At 39.8% G+C, this 24,174-nt stretch overlaps 1 protein-coding gene across 1 annotated transcript in view; it reads left to right on the top strand.

Annotated features, from left to right (window-relative positions):
- CNGB3 (cyclic nucleotide gated channel beta 3) overlaps nucleotides 1-24,174 on the top strand; it is a 183,556-nt gene extending 159,382 nt beyond the window's left edge. Inside the window, exons 16-18 of the mRNA XM_005689259.2 lie at nucleotides 20,828-20,974; nucleotides 21,216-21,390; nucleotides 23,917-24,174. Coding sequence (XP_005689316.2) covers nucleotides 20,828-20,974; nucleotides 21,216-21,390; nucleotides 23,917-24,174 — 580 coding nt within the window. The remainder of the gene's footprint in view (nucleotides 1-20,827; nucleotides 20,975-21,215; nucleotides 21,391-23,916) is intronic.

The following is a 24,174-nucleotide window of genomic DNA, read 5'->3' as shown; positions in this document are numbered from 1 at the left end:
CGGAGAGAGCCAGCCCTGCCAGCATCTTGATTTTGGACTTCTGGCCTCCAGAACTATGAGAGAGTAAATATCTGTTGTTGGTAGTCACTGGTTTTGCAGGAATTTGTTACAGCAGCCCCAGGAAACTAATATAAAACTAAGCTCTTTACACTGTTAACTTTTGAAATTTACTTGGGAACAAAAAGGTTTGCATGGCACCCCTTCAACTCACCCCACGTGGCTGGTCCACTCCTGACACCTATCAGTTTCGCCTCCAAAGGTTGTCTCTATCATTTGTACCTTTCCTTCTCCGCCACCCACACTTCGTCCACACCACCTCCCTCTCTCACTGGACAACTGCAGTAGCTGCTTCAAGTCTCCCACCCCAACCACCACGCCCTCTGTAACCCAGGCCCCACTCATAGGCTGGGGGGGTCTTTCAGGAACAGGGATGATCGTGCCACTGCCCTCCTGCTTAAAACCACTCAGACACTCAATGCTGTCAGTGCTTTCTTAGAAATAAGATCAGACAATAAGATCACGGCTCTTGCCTGACCTCCAAGACCCTGCAGAGTCCAGCTCCTGCCTACCTCTCCGTTGCAGGGTGCACCACACTCCTCTTGCCTGCTTTAATCCCTACTTCAATTCCTTGAATGTGCCTCATGCCAGCCAACCCTGGACGGTTGGTTTATTTTTTCCTAATTTTCAATTTAAAAAATGAGGTAATATTGGTTTATAACATTAGATATGGTTCATCTATACATTCAGTTCAGTTCAGACGCTCAGTCGTGTCTGACTCTTCGAGACCCCATGAATTGCAGCACGCCAGGCCTCCCTGTCCATCACCAACTCCCGGAGTTTACTCAAACTCATGTCCATCAAGTCAGGGATGCCATCCAGCCATCTCATCCTCTGTCAGCCCCGTCTCCTCCTGCCTCCAATCCCTCCTAGCATCAGGGTCTCTTCCAATGAGTCAACTCTGCATGAGGTGGCCAAAGGATTGGAGTTTCAGCTTCAACATTAGTCCTTCCAATGAACACCCAGGACTGATCTCCTTTAGGATGGACTGTTTGGATCTCCTTGCAGTCCAAGGGACTCTCAAGAGTCTTCTCCAACACCACAGTTCAAAAGTATCAATTCTTCGGTGCTCAGCTTTCTTCACAGTCCAACTCTCACAACCATACATGACCACTGGAAAAACCATAGCCTTGACCAGACAGACCTTTGTTGGCAAAGTAATGTCTCTGCTTTCAAATATATTCTCTAGGTCTGTCAGAACTTTCCTTCCAAGAAGTAAGCGTCTTTTAATTTCATGGCTGCAACTACCATCTGCAGTGATTTTGGAGCCCAAAAAAATAAAGTCTAACACTATTTCCTCATCTATTTCCCATGAAGTGATGGGACCAGATGCCATGATCTTCGTTTTCTGAATTACATTTTGACTTATACTGCTGAGAGCTTACCACTGAAAGTGGAGTTTTCATCTGTCTATATAGTTGACCCCTTTTATCCATTTCACTGTTCTCCAAACCCCTTATGGTAACTACTATTCTGTTCTCTGTATCTATGTTTTTGTTTTGGTTTGGTTTATTCATTTATTTTGCACTGTTTTTGTTTTTTATATTCCACATACTATATTCCACAGAGTATTTGTCTTCGTCTGTCTATTTCACCCAGTACAATACCCTCAAGGTCCATCTTTGTTGCAAATGGCAAGATTTCATCTTTCTATGGCCAAGTAGAATTCCGTTGGATGTATCTACCACGTCTTTTCTTTTTAATTTATATATTTTTAATTGGAGAATAGTTGTTTACAACACTGTGTTGGTTTGTTGGTTTCCGCCATACATTAACATGAATCAGCCATAGGTATACATAGGTCCCCCCTCTTGAATCTCTCTCTCACCTTCCACCCCATCCACATCTCTAGGTTGTAACAGAGCACCAGGGTAAGCTCCCAGAATCTTATGGCAAATTCCCACTGGTTATGTATTTTACATATGTATACCACATCTTCATTCTTCCACTGATGGACACTTAGGCTGTTTCCATATCACGGCTATTGTAAATAGAGGTGCAATGAACAAGCATCAGCTCAGTTCAGTTCAGTCGCTCAGTCGTGTCCGACTCTTTGTGACTCCATAAATCGCAGCATGCCAAGCCTCCCTGTCCATCACCAACTCCCGGAGTTCACTCAGACTCATGTCCATCGCGTCAGTGATGCCATCCAACCATCTCATCCTCTGTCGTCCCCTTCTCCTCCTGCCCCCAATCCCTCCCAGCATCAGAGTCTTTTCCAATGAGTCAACTCTTCACATGAGGTGGCCAAAGTACTGGAGTTTCAGCTTTAGCATCATTCCTTCCAAAGAAATCCCAAGGCTGATCTCCTTCAGAATGGACTGGTTGGATCTCCTTGCAGTCCAAGGGACTCTCAAGAGTCTTCTCCAACACCACAGTTCAAAAGCATCAATTCTTCAGTGCTCAGCCTTCTTCACAGTCCAACTCTCACATCCATACATGACTACTGGAAAAACCATAGCCTTGACTAGACGGACCTTAGTCGACAAAATAATGTCTCTGCTTTTGAATATACTATCTAGGTTGGTCATAACTTTTCTTCCAAGGAATAAGCGTCTTTTAATTTCATGGCTGCAAATAGGGGTGCATATATCTTTTCAAATTAGTCTTTGTTTTCTTTGGATGAACATACAGAAGCGGAACAACTGGATCATATGGTGGTTCTAGACCTGATTTTTTGGATGAATATCCATGATGTTTTTCCATAGCAACCATGGGGAGTTTTTAACCTCTGCCCAAATGCATTGCCCACCCCGTTAACCTAATCTCAGGTTCTTTCGGGACTTCTTTTATTCTCCACTGTAGGGACCTCCCTGGTCTCCTTGCTATATGCTCTGGTTGGGCTACATTCCTTTCTTTCAGGGCATTACCTTTGTAATCACACAGTCACTGGTGCATTTATTTCCTCAGCATCTTTCTTCCTTCCTCACTAAACTGCAAGCCCCAGGACTGCTCTGTATGGTTGTGCCAGTCACCCTCTGCGTCAGGATGGCCAGGGCAGGCCTGGGAGGTCTGCAATGCAGCCTGTACTCCACTCCTGAGTGTGAGCCCTGCTGCTGAACTCCCCTCAAGCACAGGTGCCCTTTACTTTGCAAAAGGGGGCATTTTTCTGGCCAAGCTTGACCTACAGGACTGCATTTGCCCAGAGAGGCCATATTTTTCCACTGTGCACAAAGACACAGGCCCTAGCAGACACCACACTCAATCTGCTCTTGATCCCCAGCCCTTAGGGCTATGCCTGGCCCACATAAACGTCTAATAAATAGCTAGTGAATAAATAAGTTAACATCATTATCTTTCTATCTTTGTAAATGTACTAATACACATTCATTTTGTCATGAACGTGCATATTCAGCCTTGTGCCCTTTTTGTCAGCTTTTATTAAGAATAAGACTGCTATGTTTGTCCTTGTAAAGTCATTTTGCTTTTCTTTTCTTTCTTTGAAGTTTATTCCCCAAAGTGAAATAACTAGGTCGAAAAGTAGAAACATTTCTATAAATTTTGGAATATATGGGCAGATGATTTTTTAGAAAAATTGAACCAATTTATGATACAACATGCAATATAAAGCTATTTTTCCCTAGCGTCAGTGATATTACCTCATTACTCTCACTGGTTTTGCATTTTAATAGGTTGTTTTAATTTTCACTTCTCTAAATAGTGCCTGGAAAGTAATAGGTCCTTAATAAATATTTTCTAAATGAATTAATTTCCTCTGGGCCTATTTATTTTCATAAATGCCATCATTTACTTTCCGCATTTCTTTCACTGTACAACATTCTTTTCTCATCACACATAACAAGATATTGAGTAGAATTTAGGCAGCGATATGTTTTAGGAACTGACTCATTTGAAAAGACTCTGATGTTGGGAATGATTGAAGATGGTAGGAGAAGGGGACAACAGAGGATGAGATGGCTGGATGGCATCACCAGCTCAATGGACATGAATTTGAGTGAGCTCCAGGAGTTGGTGATGGACAGGGAAGCCTGGTGTGCTGCAGTCCATAGGGTCACAAAGAGTCAGACACGACTGAGTGGCTGAACTGAACTGATGTTTTATGTACTCTGGACTTCATTTAAAGTATTTAAGTTCTGACTTCCACCAGCTATATTGGTCAAATCACACATTCTGCATATTTAGCAGAATATTTAACAAATATTTACTCTAAGCCATTGTGAAAAGGCCAAATATTTTGCAAAATAATTTTAAACTTCTTTGTTCCCTCCAAACAACGTTTGCCCGTTTCTCCTAAACACTCAGTTTTCAAAGTGCGAGTACCAAGATAGAGTTCTGGGCTTCCCAGGTGGCGCTAGTGGTAAAGAACCCACCTTTCAATGCAGGAGACAAAAGAGATGCAAGTTTGAGCCTTGGGTCAGGAATATTCCCTGGAAGAGGACATGGCACCGACTTCAGTATTCTTGCCTGGAGAATCCCCATGGACAGAGGAGCCTGGCGAGCTACAGTCCATACTGTCTCAAAACCAGACATGACCGAAGCGACTAAACACACAGAAGCACATAAGGTAGAGTTTTAGTTATTTCGAACTATTTTAATTCCATACTTTTATTCTTCATCAGAATAACTCTGTTATCCCTTCCTCCATCACACTGCTTTTCCTAAAATACAGAAATAATAGATACATCGGAAGTATGAAAGGGGTTCAGTTCAGTTCAGTTCAGTTCAGTTGCTCAGTCGTGTCTGACTCTTTGTGACCCCATGAATCACAGCACTCTAGGCCTCCCTGTTCACCATCTCCCGGAGTTCACTCAGACTCACGTCCATTGAGTCCGTGATGCCATCTAGCCATCTCATCCTCTGTCATCCCCTTCTCCTCCTGTCCCCAATCCCCCCCAGCATCAGAGTCTTTTCCAATGAGTCAACTCTTCTCATGAGGTGGCCAAAGTACTAGAGTTTCAGCTTCAGCATCATTCCTTCCAAAGAAATCCCAGGGTTGAAAGGGGTAAGAGGATTGATTAATATTGAAGGAGAAAAATTTTACTTCCATCTTTTTCTAGCTCAATACTGTGAATACTACCATGTTTTTAAAGATGTGTTTGTATTTTCACCACATTTTTCAAGAGGCAGTGTCTTTGACTGTGTAACATCTTTTTCCTCAGAACAAAGAGCAACCCTCACCTAAGTTTCACAATATTCCTGTGAACAACTTTGTTATCAGTTCAGTTCAGTTCAGTTCAGTCGCTCAGTTGTGTCTGACTCCTTGTGACCCCATGGACTGCAACACGCCAGGCCTCCCCATCCATCACCAACTCCCAGAGTTTACTCAAACTCATGTCCATTGAGTCGGTGATGCTATCCAACCATCTCATCCTCTGTCGTCCCCTTCTCCCACCTTCAAATTTTTCCAGAATCAGGGTCTTTTCCTATGAGTCAGTTCTTCACATCAGGTGGCCAAAAAATTGGAGTTTCAGCTTCAGCATCAACCCTTCCAATGAATGAATATTCAGGACTGATTTCCTTTAGGATGGACTGGTTGGATCTCCTTGCAGTCCTAGAGACTCTCAAGAGTCCTCTCCAACACCACAGTTCAAAACCATCAATTATTTGGCACTCAGCTTTCTTTATAGTCCAACTCTCACATCCATACATGAATACTGCAGAACCATAGCTTTGACTAGACTGAACTTTGTTGGCAAAGTCTCTACTTTTTAATAAGCTATCTAGGTTGGCCATAACTTTTCTTCCAAGGAGTAAGCGTCTTTTAATTTCATGGCTGCAGTCACCCTCTGCAGTGATTTTGGAGACCCCCAAAATAAAGTCTGTCACTGTTTCCATTGTTTCCCCATCTGTTTGCCATGAAGTGATGGGATCAGATTCCATGATCTTAGTTATCTGAATGTTGAGTTTTAAGCCAACTTTTTCACTCTCCTCTTTCACTTTCATCAAGAGGCTTTTGAGTTCCTCTTCACTTTCTGCCATAAGAGTGGTGTCATCTACATATCTGAGGTTATTGGTATTTCTCCCAGCAATCTTGATTCCAGCTTGTGCTTCTTCCTCCCCAGCGTTTCTCATGATGTAGTCTGCATAGAAGTTAAATAAGCAGGGTGACAATGCACAGCCTTGACATACTCTTTTCTCTATTTGGAACCAGTCTGTTGTTTCATGTCCAGTTCTAACTGTTGCTTCCTGACCTGCATACAGATTTCTCAAGAGGCAGGTCAGTTGGTCTAGTATTCCCATCTCTTGAAGAATTTTCCACAGTTTGTTGTAATCCACACAGTCAAAGGCTTTGGCATAGTCAATAAAGCAGAAGTAGATATTTTTCTGGAACTCTGTTGGTTTTTTAATGATCCAATGGATGTTGGCCATTTGATCTCTGGTACCTCTGCCTTTCTAAATCCAGCTTGAACATCTGAAAGTTCAAGGTTTACATACTGTTGAAGCCTGGCTTGGAGAACACTGATACTTGGTACCAGTTTAAACCTGTATTCAGATGTTCTCAGAACTCCTCATAAAGTGACCATCTGCTAACTCTAATTCTATGAAAACCAAGGATATTTACCATTGTTTGGAAGAGCAGAGAGGGAGTAAAAAATCTAATGCTCAGAATTTGGCAGAGCTTATCCTGGCCAGCCTAGCAGGCTTCCTCCCTGATTTTTTTTTTTTTTTTTTTTTTGGCATCCATAGGCAAATCTGTATCATTAGAACAATAACAATGGCGTCATTAGCAATGCTAGAGTTAGGGTACAAAGAAAAGACCTCATGACTTGAGGTCAGCTCTGGTCTTGGATTTCAACAGTGGAAAGCATAAGTGTCCGTTCTGGAATAAGTCACTTCACTGGACTCTGAACCTCAATTTCCATGTCAATAAGTGTAGGCTGAGAACCTACCTCACCAGGTTGATGTGGTCATTAATGTATGACATCGTTAGCTATTTTCTAGCAGAGTATCATATATCTTCCTGTGTAGTTGAAGGGATATAAGCGAAGCATGGAGTAAAAAGTGTATGATATTCTTTTTTTTCCGTTTTCCTTTCTTAGAATTTTTACCTGGATTCTTCATTGATCATCCACTTCTAAGGCCAATTCAGCTCTGAAATCAAGACCTCTTGGGGGAAAGAGGGATACATGTTTTGTATCTGTGAAATCTGAACCCTCTAACCCTGATGAAACTCCATACCCAGAGATTTTTCTCAAACATCTAGGTTAACATGTGTTTGCCTTGCAGTAATTTTATGAATATCAAAGTCACGGCAAAGAGCAAGCAGCCTGGGCAGAGGTGACATAAGAACATCCTCTGATATTTGCTAACCCACTAAAGTTTCATCAGAATTTATTTCTAGTGAAATGGTAAAAATATTCAAGCAATGAATTATTTTCCAATAACACTGAAAAGATTTAAAGAATATCTCAAAAAAAGCCTACTTAGGTGACCTAACCTCCTACCTTCCAAATATAACCAGTTGGAAATTTGCTTAATGAGAGTAGATATTTGAAGTTGTGATCTCTCACTCGGCATGGGATATGATTGCTATTCTTTCCATAGACAGTATTTAGAGTTGGATTTATTTCTACCATAGGGAATAATTCTATGTGAGAAAATGCTTTTTAGTCAAGAAACTTCTACATTTTAGAAAGCATTCTCATTTCTTACAGTTATCAACGCATTAATCATTCTGAACTGTGCGTCTCTGTTTAAGAAATCTGTCTGGGTTTGCATCCAACTCATCAAAAATGAACTGTGTGACTCTGGGCAAGGTTCCAAACTGAGGTTTCATTTCTTCATGAAATGAAAGTTAAATGGAGTAATAATAATACATAATTACATCATAGGATTGAAAAGCATTATATGTATTAATATACAAAATGAACTTGGAAAAATACCCCAAAATATTAGCTATTACTATTACTATAAAACTGTCACTATTACTAATATCATTATCAATATTTTCTGGTTGACTAGACAACTAGAAAAAGTCAGATAACCTCACTCATGCTTTTCCCACTCCTGAATGGCAAGAAACTTGAGGTCAGTTTTTTTTTAATTGAAATATGGCTGATTTACCATATTGTGTTAGTTTCAAATACGCAGCAGAGAGACTCAGTTATACATATATACACATATATCTATATTCTTTCTTTATCCTTTTCCATTATAGTTTATATAAGATATTGCATATAATTCCCCATGCTCTACAGTAAATAATTTTATCTATTTTATATATGGTAGTGTGCATCTGTTAATCCCATACTCCTGATTTACCTCCTGTCCCTTCTTGTTTGGAAACCATAAGTTTGTGTTCTATGTCTGTGAGCCCGTTTCTGTTTTACAAATAAGTTTATTTGCACTAATTTTTAGATTCCACATATACATAACATAATATTTGTCTTTATCTGACTTACTTCATTTTATATGATAATGTCTACGTCCATCTATGGTGCTGCAAATGACATTATTTCATTCTTTTTTATGACTAATATTTCATTGTGTATATGTGTGTGTAACACATACACAAAGATGTATATAACACATCTTTGTCCATTCATCTGTTAATGGATACTTGCTTTCACGTCTTGGCTATTGTAAATAGTGATGCTATAACATTGGGGTGCATGTATCTTTTTTAGAGCTTCTGTCTTTTCTGGGTACATGCCCAAGAGTGGGATTATTGAATCATATGGTAGTTTTTTTTTAATCTTGTAATACCTTTTATTTTTTTATTATTATTATTTCTTAAATTTTACAATATTGTATTGGTTTTGCCATACATCAACATGAATCCACCACGGGTGTACAGGTGTTCCCCATCCTGGACCCCCCTCCCACCTCCCTCCTGTACCATCCCTCTGGGTCATCCCAGTGCACCAGCCCCAAGCATCCTGTATCCTGCATTGAACCTAGACTGGCGATTCATTTCTTATATAATATTATACATGTTTCAATGCCATTCTCCCAAATCATCCCACCCTCTCCCTCTCCCTCTCCCACAGAGTTCAAAAGACTGTTCTATACATCTATGTCTCTTTTGCTCTCTCACATACAGGGTTATTGTTACCATCTTTCTAAATTCCATATATATGCGTTAGTATACTGTATTGGTGTTTTGCTTTCTGGCTTACTTCACTCTGTATAATAGACTCCAGTTTCATCCACCTCATTAGAACTGATTCAAATGTATTCTTTTTAATGGCTGAGTAATACTCCATTGTGTATATGTACCACAGCTTTCTTATACATTCATCTGCTGATGGACATCTAGGTTATTTCCATGTCCTGGCTATTATAAACAGTACTGTGATGAACACTGGGGTACACGTGTCTCTTTCAATTCTGGTTTCCTCGGTGTGTATGCCCAGCAGTGGGATTGCTGGGTCATAAGGCAGTTCTACTTCCAGTTTTTTAAGGAATCTCCACACTGTTCTCCATAGTGGCTGTACTAGTTTGCATTCCCACCAACAGTGTAGGAGGATTCCCTTTTCTTCACACCCTCTCCAGCATTTATTGCTTGTAGACTTTTGGATCACAGCCATTCTGACTGGCATGAAATGGTACCTCATTGTGGTTTTGATTTACATTTCTCTGATAATAAGTGATGTTGAGCATCTTTTCCTGTGTTTGTTAGCTATCTGTATGGCTTCTCTGGAGAAATGTCTATTTAGTTTTTTGGCCCATTTTTTGATTAGCTCGTGTATTTTTCTGGAATTGAGCTACAGAAGTTGCTTGTATATTTTTGATATTAGTTGTTTGTCAGTTGCTTCATTTGCTATTATTTTCTCCCATTCTGAAAGCTGTCTTTTCACCTTGCTTATAGTTTCATTTGTTGTGCAGAAGCTTTTAATTTTAATTAGGTTCCATTTGTTTATTTTTGCTTTTATTTCCAGTATTCTGGGAGGTGGGTCATAGAGGATCCTGCTGTGAATTATGTCGGAGAGTGTTTTGCCTATGCTCTCCTCTAGGAGTTTTACAGTTTCTGGTCTTACGTTTAGATCTTTAATCCATTTTGAGTTTATTTTTGTGTATGGTGTTAGAAAGTGTTCTGCTGCTGCTGCTGCTAAGTCGCTTCAGTTGTGTCTGACTCTGTGTGACCCCATAGATGGCAGCCCACCAGGCTCCCCCGTCCCTGGGATTCTCCAGGCAAGAACACTGGAGTGGGTTGCCATTTCCTTCTCCAATGCATGAAAGTGAAAAGTGAAAGTGAAGTCACTCAGTTGTGTCTGACTCTTAGTGACCCCATGGACTGCAACCCACCAGGCTCCTCCATCCATGGGATTTTCCAGGCAAGAAGTTTCATTCTTTTACAAGTGGTTGACCAGTTTTCCCAGCACCACTTGTTAAAGAGATGGTCCTTTCTCCATCTTATATTCTTGCCTCCTTTGTCAAAGATAAGGTGTCCATAGGTGCTTGGATTTATCTCTGGGCTTTCTATTTTGTTCCATTGACCTATATTTCTGTCTTTGTGCCAGTACCATACTGTCTTGATGACTGTGGCTTTGTAGTAGAGCCTGAAGTCAGGCAGGTTGATTCCTCCAATTCCATTCTTCTTTCTCAAGATTGCTTTGGCTATTCGAGGTTGTTTGTATTTCCATACAAATTGTGAAATTATTTGTTCTAGCTCTGTGAAAAATACCACTGGTAGCTTGATAGGGATTGCATTGAATCTATAGATTGCTTTGGGTAGTATACTCATTTTCACTATATTGACTCTTCCAATCCATGAACATGGTATATATCTCCATCTATTAGTGTCCTCTTTGATTTCTTTAACCAGTGTTTTATAATTTTTTATATATAGGTCTTTAGTTTCTTTAGGTAGATATATTCCTAAATATTTTATCCTTTTCATTGCAGTGGTGAATGGAATTGTTTCCTTAATTTCTCTATTTTCTCATTATTATTATATAGGAATGCAAGGGATTTCTGTGTGTTGATTTTATATCCTGCAACTTTACTATGTTCATTGATTAGCTCCAGTAATTTTCTGGTGGAGTCTTTAGGGTTTTCTATGTAGAGGCTCATGTCATCTGCAAACAGTGAGAGTTTTATTTCTTCTTTTCCAATTTGGATTCCTTTTATTTCTTTTTCTGCTCTGATTGCTGTGGCCAAAACTTCCAAAACTATGTTGAATAGTAGTGGTGAGAGTGGGCACCCTTGTCTTGTTCTTGACTTTAGGGGAAATGCTTTCAATTTTTCACCATTGCAGATAATGTTTATTGTGGGTTTGTTATATATAGCTTTTATTATGTTGAGGTATGTTCTTTCTATTCCTGATTTCTGGAGAGTTTTGAATCATAAATGGATGTTGAATTTTGTCAAAGGCTTTCTCTGCATCTATTGAGATAATCATATGGCTTTTATTTTTCAATTTGTTAATGTGGTATGTTACAGTGATTGATTTGTGGATATTGAAGAATCCTTGCATCCCTGGGATAAAGCCCACTTGGTCATGGTGTATGATCTTTTTAATGTGTTGTTGGATTCTGACTGCTAGAATTTTAAAGATTTTTGCATCTATGTTCATCAGTGATATTGGCCTGTAATTTTGTGTGTGTGTGTGTGTGTGGCATCTTTGTCAGGTTTTGGTATTAGGGTGATGGTGGCCTCATAGAATGAGTGTGGAAGTTTACCTTCCTCTGCAATTTTCTGGAAGAGTTTGAGTAGGGTAGGTGTTAGCTCTTCTCTAAATTTTTGGTAGAATTCAGCTGTGAAGCCATCTGGACCTGGACTTTTGTTTGCTGAAAGATTTCTGATTACAGTTTCAATTTCTGTGCTTGTGATGGGTCTGTTAAGATTGTCCATTTCTTCCTGGTTCAGTTTTAGAAAGCTGTACTTTTCTAAGAATTTGTCCATTTCTTCCACATTGTCCATTTTATTGGCTTATAATTGCTGATAGTAGTCTCTTATGATCCTTTGTATTTCTGTGTTGTCTGTTGTGATCTCTCCATTTTCATTTCTAATTTTATTGATTTGATTTTTCTCCCTTTGTTTCTTGATGAGTCTGGCTAATGGTTTGTCAATTTTATTTATCCTTTCAAAGAACCAGCTTTTAGCTTTGTTGATTTTTGCTATGGTCCCTTTTGTTTCTTTTGCATTCATTTCTGCCCTAATTTTTAAGATTTCTTTCCTTCTACTAACCCTGGGGTTCTTCATTTCTTCCTTTTCTAGTTGCTTTAGGTGTAGAGTTAGGTTATTTATTTGACTTTTTTCTTGTTTCTTGAGGTATGCCTGTATTGCTATGAACTTTCCCCTTAGCACTGCTTTTACAGTGTCACACAGGTTTTGGGTTCTTGTGTTTTCATTTTGATTCATTTCTATGCATATTTTGATTTATTTTTTTATTTCTTCTGTGATTTGTTGGTTATTCAGCAGAGTGTTGTTCATCCTCCATATGTTGGAATTTTTAATAGTTTTTCTCCTGTAATTGAGGAATCATATGGTAGTTTTTTTAAGGAACCTCCACACTGTTCTCCACAGTGGCTACACAAATTTACATTCCCACCAACAGTGTAGGCGGGTACCCTATTGGTTTGAGGGCAGATATTAATCATCTTTATAACCCCAGAACTTAGCACAGTAACTAGGTCATTACAGAGTATGCTATTTCTACACACTCCTAATTCATCTCTAATTTCTTTTTTTCCTTTCCTTTTCAGTTCATACAGTGGATTTCTTATATGCTTCTGCATGATTGGCCTCCAAAGTGTAATGGTCCGTACAATCACAAACTCTTCGAAAAAACTACTAATCAAGAGAACAGTTGAGAAAGACATTGTTTAGGAGGATTATTTTTTTCTACATAGTCTGGGTACCACTGAAAACAAAGAGAGAGGAGTATCTGATATGTACTATACTGACTGCCTTTCCCGCCCACAGAATTGCTCTGATGGAACTAGACTTTGGAATGACACACGGCATTTACTGAGGACCACATCACAAACAGTGCCGGCTAACTTAGTTTTGCATCTGTAATAAGAATATGAACATGTTGTCCACCAGTTTACGTAGTGGCCTCTCTACTAAAGCCCTTCCAGAGGTATTTCTGTCTTAAAACTAAGAATTGATCGCTTTTTATGATGTAAGAGACTTAAAGCCAAATTTGAAGCCTTCTGGTGGCAGAGTTTGCAATCTTGTGTAAACCTCATTTTATGTTTCCATTCTTGTTTTTCTTTTGTTCTTAGGCTCTTTTGTATTCTACTTTTCCTTGTGAATGCCTTCTGCATAAACCAGCTCTGCTAAAAAGGGCTGTGAGGGTGTGTTCCATTCATATTATAGTTGGTGTGTGCTGTGCACAATTTATGATGCCGTACGTGGCACACCTGGAAAAGAACTGGGAACGAATGACTGACAAGGGACCATCTGAATATTCTAGCTCTTTCTGGTGTATGCACCCAACATGCATCAGTGTATACATAGACACATATATAGACATAATTGTTTATTGTATATGTGCATATTACATATTATATGTACATGATGTATGTGTATTACATACATGTATAATATATGTGTATATTATACATGTATAATAGATATATGTGTAAATATGCTATATATGTACATATATAACCTCCATATTGCTACTAATTCCTGACATTTATCAAGTTTTGCACATACAGGTCATCTCACACTAAATATATTTATACCTTTTCCCTCTGACATTCCCACCACTGATTTCATTCACTTATTCACCTTTCTCATGCTGGTAATATGATGGTTAATTTTGTATGTCAACTTGATGAAGCTAAAGGATGTCCAGATAGTTGATAAAGCATTGTTTCTGGGTGTGTTTTCGAGGGTGTTTGAGGAAGAAATTAGCATTTGAATCAGAGATGGAGTAAGGAAGATCACCCTCAGCAATGTAGGAGGAATCACCCAATCCACTGAGGGCCTGAATAGAACAACAAGGCAAAAAAGGGGCAAATTCACCCTCTCAGCTTGAGCTAGCATATCTGCATTCTGCCCTCAGGCATCAGAGCTCCTGGTTCTGAACATTCAGACCCAGATTTGGACTTGCACCAGAGGCTCCTCTTTCTGCTTTCTCAGGCTTTTGGACCCAGACTGAATTGTACCACCAGCTTGCTGGTCTCCAGCTTGTATATGGCAGACGGTGGGATTTCTCAGTCTCCATAACCACGTGAGCCAATACCCACAATAAATCTCCTTTTATATATACATATGTAAGTGTGTGTGTGTGTGCACGCATGCACGCGCGCATGTGCGTGCGCACACACACCCTAGTTTTTTCTGTTTCTCTGGAAAACCTTGAATAATAAACTTTATTTTATTTATTGATACTTGTTACAATTACATACCCCAAATTAGGGTTTAAAACTACTCAGCCAGGAGTTTTACCTAATTACACCTTCATAATTGAATGTCAAGAGTCTACAAACACCTATTTCTCCCTAAAGATAATAATACCTATAGTAGGTGCTAAAAAATGGTCTTGCTTCCCAAAAGAGAGATTAAGTATCTTGCCCAGAAATACACTTAATAAATAGCAAAGTTCAACTATAGTTCTATTTTTAAAATTTTAATTAAACATTATAAATAAATAAATGGTAGAGTTATCTGGTTCCAAAATCTGTACTCTTTGCATAAAACCATATCACGCTTTAATGTTTTTCCTTTAGGCCTGCTGAAAACATGATAGGTGCTCAATAATTACTTATGTGATTGGAGTAAACATCTAAAAGGTCCTTAAGTTCTTGTTTAAGGTCCCAGCAAACAGAGGCAGACCTGGAATTAGAATCCATTCCATTGTTTTCCGAGCTGCTGCTCTATTCACTATTTTTGACCTGGGGACACTTATCATTAACCTCAGCTGTTCACCCTCCAGCACGTGCTATTTCTGAAACTCTGTGAGCTTGGAAATATTTAGAGATCTTCTTACTAAGCTATTTAGCGAGTGAAACTTTCCATTGGTGGAATGCTGGAGAAGCATTTTGTGGACAGAAGGAAAGAAAGATGCTATTTTAAACATTGCTGAGAGAGTTTGGGCAAAATCCATCTGGCAGACAATTTCTTCCGTTCAAAAACTCATCAGGCGCTCCAAATGTGTAACCTGTAGGCAACTTTAATTAAAGCTTAAGAAATCTCAAAATAACTTGACATTTAAATATGTTATTTTCTCTTCTGCTCTCATAGTCTGACACACACAGAGACAATCTCAGGTCCAAATTAAGCCCCTCAATGCCATCTAGCCCTGCCTAGCCAGTGGATTACTCTATTCCAAGGAGATGGGACTGTGAATGAAATAGACTCATCCAATCACTGTCCTTCAAATGTTAACATCCATTTCTAGATAGGCAGGAAGATAGACGATAAATAGATGAATGGTACAGTAAAATTTCTTTTTCTTCCTCAAAAAAGAAAAGAAATTGAAGGCAGAGCTTGTCTTGGGGAGAACTTCAGGAAAGGACTATAAAGTAAATAGGGTTTTTTTGGCCATGGAGGAACAAACTTTTAAGTTTTTAATGTGAAATCTTGAACAAAATAAGTGGGCATTAACATGGTCAACATGTGTGGATTCCAAAGAAATAGTTTCCATCTGGGAGGAGTAAATCCATTCTTAAGTGACCTGAATAGTCTTGGACTCAAATTTACCATGAAGTTCAGGTAGAAGTCTCATGCCTTACAGTGGCCTAACAGTAAGGTATTCTTCCTTCTATTTTATTTATTTATTTATTTTTTGCCTTCTCTGGTTTCAATTGAGCATTTTATATAATTCTGTTTTTCTCTTAACGTATCTATTATGATTCATTGCAAAAAATTTCAGTGTTTGCAATACACATTTTAAAAAAGTTTACCTTCACATTTACACTACACCACTATCACACATCACTTCATGGCAAATATATGGGGAAACAATGGAAACAGTGACAGACTTTATTTTCTAGGGCTCCAAAATCACTGCAGATGGTGACTGCAGCCATGAAATTAAAAGATGTTTGCTCCTTGGAAGAAAAGCTGTGACCAACCTAGACAGCATATTAAAAAGCAGAGACATTACTTTGCCAACAAAGTTGTGTATAGTCAAAGCTATGATTTTTTCAGTGGTCATGTATGGATGTGAGAGTTGGATCATAAAGAAAGCTGAGCACCGAAGCACTGATGCTTTTGAACTGTGGTGTTGGAGAAGAATCTTGAGAGTCCCTTGGACTGCAAGGAGATCCAACCAGTCCATCCTAAAGGAGACCAGTCCTGAATATTCATTGGAAGGACCGATACTGAAGCTGAAGTTCCAATACACTGGCCACCTGATGGGGAGAACTGACTCATTGGAAAAGACCCTGATGATGGGAAAGATTGGAGGCAGGAAGAGAAGGGGTCAACAGAGGATGAGATGGTTGGATGGCATCAACGACTCAATGGACATGAGTTTGTGTAAACTCCGGGAGTTGGTGATGGACAGGCAGGCCTGGCGTGCTGTGGTCCATGGAGTCACAAAGAGTCAGACACAACTGAGGAACTGAACTGACTGACTTAACAGGTAATCCGGGAGTCTTATAAAGGCCTTCCGTACCAGCCCTGAAGACATTAATGTCGGTCATTTCGCTTATCCCTATGCTCAGTCACCCAATACACAGCTACTTTATTTAAAGTTGTACTTTAGGTCAATTAAAAATAAGAAAAATAAAACTTTTATTTACCTCTACTTATTCCTTCTCCCATGTCTTTCATTCTCTTTATAGACCGAAGTTTTTTAATCTGTATCATTCTACTTCTTCCCAAAGAAATTCTTTCAACATTTTTAAAAAGTAGTTCTGTTAATGTCAAAGTCCCTCAGTTTCTGGTTTTCTGAGAAAATCTTTGTCTCTCCTTCACTTTTCAAGAATAATTTTACTATGCATAAAATTCTAGGTTGATGATTTTGTTCCTCTCAGGCACAATATTTCACTCCATTCTCTTCTTACCTGCATGGTTTCTGATGAAAAGTTCACCATAATTTTTATTATCATTCCTTTATAAGTAATGTTTTCCCCTCTTATCTCTTTTCAAGATTGTCTTTGGTTTACTGCAATTCAAATATGATATGCTAAGGAATGGGGGTAGGAATTTATTCTGTTTGGTATTCTCTGAGCTTCCTGGAACTGTGGTTTGTTGTCCATCATTAATTTGGGAAAGTTTTTGCTATAATTACTTCAAGTTCTTTTTTTAGTATTAGAGATTGGTAGGTGCTTCTGTGTGTGTGTGTGTGTGTGTGTGTGTGTGTGTGTGATACTTTTTGAGAATGTCTCACAGTTCTCGGTGTTCTGCTTTTATTTTCTTTTTCTCTCTTTGTATTTCAGTTCAGGAACTTTCTACACATCTCATGTAATCTTTTCTTGGCCATACTCAGTCTCCTGATGAGCCCGTCAAAGTCACTATTCATTTCTGCTACAGTATTTTTGATTTCTAACATTTCCTTTAGAACCTGTCTTAGAATTTTTATCTCTCTGCTTACATTACCCATCTGTTCTTGAATGATGCCTACTTTTTCCAATAGATCCTTTAACATATTAATCATGGTTATTTTAAATTCTCTATCTGATAATTCCAACATCTGTTTTACATCTCAGTCTGGTTCTGATGCTTTCTTTGGCTCTTCCAGCTGTATTTCACTTGTTTTTTAGTGTGCTTTGTAATTTTTGTTAAAAGTTTTATATGATGTAATGGGAACTGAGGCAAAAGTTTTAGAATGAGATGTTGTATTCCTCTCATTAGGAGCTGAGCTGTGTTTACCGTTTGCTGTAGCTGTGGGTGCTAGAGCTTCTAAATGTCTCTAGCGCCCTTGTTTCCATCTCCTCTGTTGCCTTTGGCCTTCCTTAGATAATCCTCCTCAGAGCAAGTCTGCATTTTGCAACTATTATCCACTCTTTATCTACAGAAGCCCCTTTGACATGGTGCTAAGGTATGGGGGAGAGCTCAGACTTTAGGATTAAATCTCAGCCTTTTAGGGCACTTATGTCCCTGGGATGCGATCTTCACAGGTCCTTCTTATCCTATTACATAAGACAGGAAGGCTAGAAGTGCCTAGAGTGAGAGAAATGCCCTTCCTAAAGGTGGATAAGACTCTGGTAATCTTTTTCCCTGGATGTAGGCCTTTGTGATGGAGAAAAAATACACCTTGGGAGTTTTGTTTTGCTTTGTTTTTTAACAATGATTAATTATCCCCTTTTACTGCCAGAGCAACAAGCAGATCTTTCTTGGCTCTAACCATGAGAATTTGCTGGAATTTCTCAACGTCAAACCCATAAAAGTATCAGTTTCCCCCTAATTGTGGCCCTCTGAGTTTCTCATTCTCTTAATAATTTACTCTCAACCTATAGCAATTTGTCAAAATTACCATTTAAGTGTTCGCTACCAGTTACAGCTCCAAGGGCTTCTGCCCAGATAAGCAGGTTTGGCCATGACCTCTGAAATCATCTGATTCTCCAGATTGGGGCAGGAGTTGACCTTGCAACCTCAGTTTTCTGACAGGTCTGAGAAAAGTCATTGGTTTTTCAGTGTGTTCAACTTTTTCAAGTGGTAAAGACAGGAATGACAACTTCCACGCTTTTTACATGTCACAGCTGAAACTGTGTTAGTTTTCTAATGATTTACGGCCAGTCAGAATGTTCCATTTTCTGCAACAGCAGCTGGAGAAATACACATGGTCTGATATCAATCTTCAGGCCCAAGATCCAGGCAGCTTCTCACATCTCATTGCCCCCAAAGGCAGGGCTGTGAAAGCGTGAGCATTTCTATTGCCAGACTGCTTGCTCAGTCCTTCCCACCCCTGGAGATTGTTTTCATTAATGTGAGACTTCTTTCTCCATTTCTAAATGGTTGACTCCAAGAGGCTGAATCTCAGTGAGTGTTATCATCTCACTGCAGAGGCTGTAGTGGTTTTTTTTTTTTTTTTTTTTTTTGACATTTGAAATGTGCTTTTTATTGTCTTGTTTTCAAAGACCAACCCTTATTTTCTAGATTACTGCTGAATGATAGAAGTTATATTCATTTGTTTCATTCACTCAATTGTTCATTTATTTGGTAACTATCTATTGGCTACTTCCAAAAGGCAAAATGCCCCAGCTATATCCTGAGAGATATAAAACCCACAATTCTCGAACATTCCAAGTGGGAAGTGGGAAGTGAATGACCATTGCTATTGTTTCACTAAGCCACGTTCAACTCTTTGCAACCCTATGGACTGTAGCCTGCCAAGGTTCCTCTGCCCATGGAGTTTTCCAGACAAGAATACTAGAAAGGGTTGCCATTTCCTTCTCCAGGGGATCTTCCCAACCCAGGTATCAAACCTATGTCTCCTGCTTGGCAGGCAGATTCTTTACTACTGAGCCACCTGGGAAGCCCTAATGACCGTACTACAAAGCAATTTATGATTCTGAGAAATAATTTGATCTGGAAATTACTTATAGGAAGAGACTGAATCCACCTAGTGTTACCAAAGTATCATTAAGATTTGCTGTCGGAGCTTTATTATTCAGAGTACAGGCAAAACGGAATGTACACTTAAGGAAATTAACTAAGAAGACTTTAATAAAGGGATTATTGACAGAAGTCAGTCAAAGAAAATTAAAAGACAAATCTAAGAGTACCCGACAAGAGATGCTGATACATCTCAAAGCTAGCTACAAGGGAGCTGTTTTCACAGCTAAGCCTAAAGGGGACAAGGGCAGGGTGTGTTATCAGGGCCCAGAAAGAAATCTGCGGGAGTTGTTCTTCTAGGAGACGGCCACATGTCAGGGGCTGTGGATTTTTGGTAGCAACTGCAGCCTTTGCTAACCTAAGTCCTGGCAGGGCAAGAATGGGGGAATAAATGCTCCAAAACCACTCTCTACCTGCTTTCTGACTTCCTCCTCATATTTCCCGTTCAGTTCAGTTCAGTTCAGTCACTCAGTTGTGTCCAACTCTTTGCAACCCCATGAATCGCAGCACTCCAGGCCTCCCTGTCCATCACCAACTCCCAGAGTTCACTCAGACTCACATCCATCGAGTCAGTGATGCCATCTAGTCATCTCATCCTCTGTCGTCCCCTTCTCCTCCTGCCCCCAATCCCTCCCAGCATCAAAGTATTTTCCAATGAGTCAGCTCTTCGCATGAGGTGGCCAAAGTACTGGAGTTTCAGCTTTAGCATCATTCCTTCCAAAGAAATCCCAGGGCTGATCTCCTTCAGAATGGACTGGTTGGATTCCTTGCAGTCCAAGGGACTCTCAAGAGTCTTTTCCAACACCACAGTTCAAAAGCATCAATTCTTTGGCACTCAGCCTTCTTCACAGTCCAACTCTCACATCCATACATGACCACAGGAAAAACCATAGCCTTGTCTAGAAGGACCTTAGTCAGCAAAGTAATGTCTCTGCTTTTGAATATGCTGTCTAGGTTGGTCATAACTTTTCTTCCAAGGAGTAAGTATCTTTTAATTTAATTTCCCATTGGCTCACCCCAAATCAGAAAGCAAACCCACAGTTCAGCTTCCTGGAAGGCAAAGATGTCAGGAGGGATAAAAGGTGAGTCTGGAAGAGCAAATAGAGGATTCTCACCAAAGAGAGGCGGCACTTCTGGAATCCGGGAGGAAGAGCCTCCCAGGCTCTGATGGCTACAAAGCCTTGATTTGAGGCGGGAGTTAGATGCCAAACATGTTAAAAGCTGTTGCCACTTATATTGCCGCCGCATCCTGACTCTCTCCACAGAATCACCTGAACTCTCACCTCCAGGGAATGACACCGAAGCAGTATAAATGGCTCTAACATGTGATATTTATTTTTTAAAAGATTTTGGTGGAGGGAGATAGAAAATGGTGGCAAAGATTTGCTTTTCTCTCTTACAGCCTTCTAGCGGCAAGAGGAGGGAACCGGAGAACAGCCAACGTGGTGGCCCATGGCTTCGCCAACCTTTTAACTCTGGACAAAAAGACCCTCCAAGAAATTCTAGTGCATTATCCAGATTCTGAAAAGCTGCTCATGAAGAAAGCCAGGTACCACCTTTGAAATCTCATTAGAGGAAAAAAAAAAAACACATTAGAGAGGAGTTGGCTTCACATGACACTGTGCTCATGGCTGCAGTCAACAGTTTCCAGGAGAGCCACCTAACATACTATTGTTTATGTGGTCATGCACTGAAAACTTCACAGACTAGGCGAAAAGATAGTATTTCTGGGAAGTTTTTCCAGAATCCTCACAATGCTATCTAAAATGGCCTTTCTCTCCTGCCCACAGGGTGCTTCTAAAGAACAAGGCTCCAGGCACAGGGGCAACCCCCCCAAACAAAGGACTTGCCTTTCTCTTCCCACCGAAACAAGAAACACCCAAAATGTTTAAAGCTCTTCTGGGAAGCTCTGGAAAAGCAGGTCTTGCAAGACTACTCACGTTGAAGAGAGAACAAACCGCTCAGGTAATGGGACAGAGGGAAAGGAGGGCTATAACAGAGACCTCCAGATGAAATACTCAGACGAGCTCCTACTTTAATCCCGTGTCAGACACTGGGATAATCTGGATTCATCTAATGCATATTGCTACATTATGCACAGCACTTATTACTATTTACTATATACCCATGTACCATCACAGTTACTCCCCCTGGGTTTATTATGACAGTCTTAGTGTTTTGTGACGATATATATAGATATATATGTGAGGAAAGGTAAAAGGGCTAGTCGCTCAGCAGTGTCCGACTCCTTGTGACCCCACGGACTATAGCCCGCCAGGCTCCTCTGTCCAAGGAATTCTCCAGGCAAGAATACTGGAGTGGGTAGCCATTTTAATCTGGACTGATTTCTGTGTGATTCTATATTCCTCAGAAGGTAAAGAATCTGCCTGCAATGCAGGAGACCCAGGTTCGATCCCTGGGTCAGGAAGATACCCTGGAGAAAGGAATGGCAATCCACTCCCGTATTCTCGCCTGGAGAACCCCCATGGACAGAGGAGTCTGGCGGGCTACAGTCCATGGGGTCACAAAAAGCCGGACATGACTGAGCGACTAAAGCCAGCACCAGTATATATGGCATCCCTGATGGCTCAATTTGTGTTTTCTGTGTTTGTGAAACTGCTTACTCACTAAAGTGTGTCTGTAACATCAAAACCAATATTTAAGGGGTTTGGGGGTCATTCTCAGGCATACATGTACAGAGTAGGAAAAATTTAAGTTGCTGGGGGCACATGTTTTCAGCTGAATTTGAATAAGGAGACACTTTGCCTTCTTGTTTCAGCTGTCACACTGTGAATGAATGAACTTTTCAAGGTCTATTTATTGTCGTGTTTTTTGTATTTTTGTGCATTCCCCCCCCCCACTATTAAAAATGGCCCTAAACATAGTGCCAAAGTACTGTGTTCCAAAGGGCAAAAATGCAGTGGTGTGCCCTACAGAGAAACACGTGTATTAGACAAGCTTCATCCGGGCATGGGTCAGAGTGCTATTGGCTATGAGTTCAATGAAATGAATAAACCATACATATTAAACAAGGTGTTTCTAAATAGAAATGCATGTAAAACAAGGTTATGTATTGAGCAGTTGACAAAAATGTTAAAACCAGAGGCTTGTAGGATCCTAAACCTGCATTACCCCAAAGAGCAGGGTTTGCTAGTTCAGTGCTCATGGCAGGTTTGTAGAACAAAACTACCATGAATAATGAGGATCAACTGTATATATATAAACATATATATACCTGTAAATGTGTAAGACATTTTACCAGCCATTAAACATTTTCACCAGTATTCATTCAATTACTATCACTAAGTCAGAAGGAACCTCACAGAGGACATCACAGCTTTCATTTTATAGCTGAATAAACAGATCCAGATCAATTATTTAGATAAGATCACCATCAATGACAGAGCAAAAGTTATTAGTCAAAAATTCAGTCTTCAACACCTACACCAAGCTGTCTCCTAATTCCTAGAAATGTCATGAAACTGAAATGTTTTAGTTTTTCTCTTTTTTTTTTCATATTTCTTTGATTCTCATGATAAGTTGATGAGGGCAGATCCTGAAAAACAGAGCAGAGATTCAAGTTTTCTGAATCTAGTTATTATGTTGTCTCTAAAACAGTAAGAAATGAGTATCTGTGACTTTTTCCAAAAATTGGTAAAGCAAATATTATGAAGTCAATCACACTCAAGAGATTCAAACTTGTCTCTTCCTTTTTCACACACACAACACTGTGATGGAGGTCAGGGTACACCAGATGCCTCATTTAATTGGCAGGCAAATAATAATTTGTGTAGAAGACTTATGGGGAAAACAGCTCTGTAAGTCAGTGTGTTAAGTAAGGTTCTCAACTCTGTATATGCACCTTCATACCCTGTACAAGCCTCTGTCAAACTGATCTCAAGCATCACCAGCAAAGAGCATGGTGTGCGTCTTAATGTGAAATTTCTACAGATGAGACTAAATGCCAAAGGTTCTAAACTATACCAAATACCTATGGGGCAAATGGGGAGACTATACCAGGAAGGAGACAGGAATTTCTCCTGAGACGCTCCCATGAACTTATGCAGGAGGGCAACTATACTTCTAGAGTGTTTTTAGAGCATTATCTGGTATTGGGCTAATACCTTTTTATTAAAAGATAAATATTTAAAATTTTATCTTCATAAAATAAATAAGTAAATATTTGAAAAGCAAAGCATCTTGAGCACTAAGTCTAATAATTCAGAGACCATGGGGGCCAATTGGGAGCAAATTCCCTGGCAGGAACAGAAATGTAACGCACACTAACCCTGAATTCAAGGGTGACAGCTCAACCCCATTCTCTAGTACATCAGGAAACTTAGTTAAAGGATAGTCAAAGGCAGACACGATTCCCATATTACGTCAGTCTTTTGACCGTGATCCTTAGGTATTGCGTATTAATCAAAAGACTCCAACATCCTCGATTATGATTTCAGTACCAATCAACTCTTTTCAATAACTTTCTTCTAGAGAAAAGATGAAAACCAGGAAGAAGAGGATAAAGGAAAAGAATCTGAAGATAAAGGAAGAGCGACAGCAGAGAAACCACTTGAAGCATCCAAATGTCAAACGAGTTCCATTACAGCGGAGGAAGCGCCCCAGGCAATTAGAAAGGCAGTTTTACCCAGAGGAACTACCCGTCAATCACTCATCATCAGCATGGCTCCTTCTGCCGAGGCCGGGGAAGAGGTTCTGACGATCGAAGTCAAGGAAAAGGCTAAGCAATAA

The sequence above is a fragment of the Capra hircus genome, chromosome 14 (assembly GCF_001704415.2).
Source record: "Capra hircus breed San Clemente chromosome 14, ASM170441v1, whole genome shotgun sequence".
Taxonomy (NCBI): Eukaryota; Metazoa; Chordata; class Mammalia; order Artiodactyla; family Bovidae; genus Capra; species Capra hircus.
This window is presented reverse-complemented; position numbering and strand designations above follow the sequence as displayed.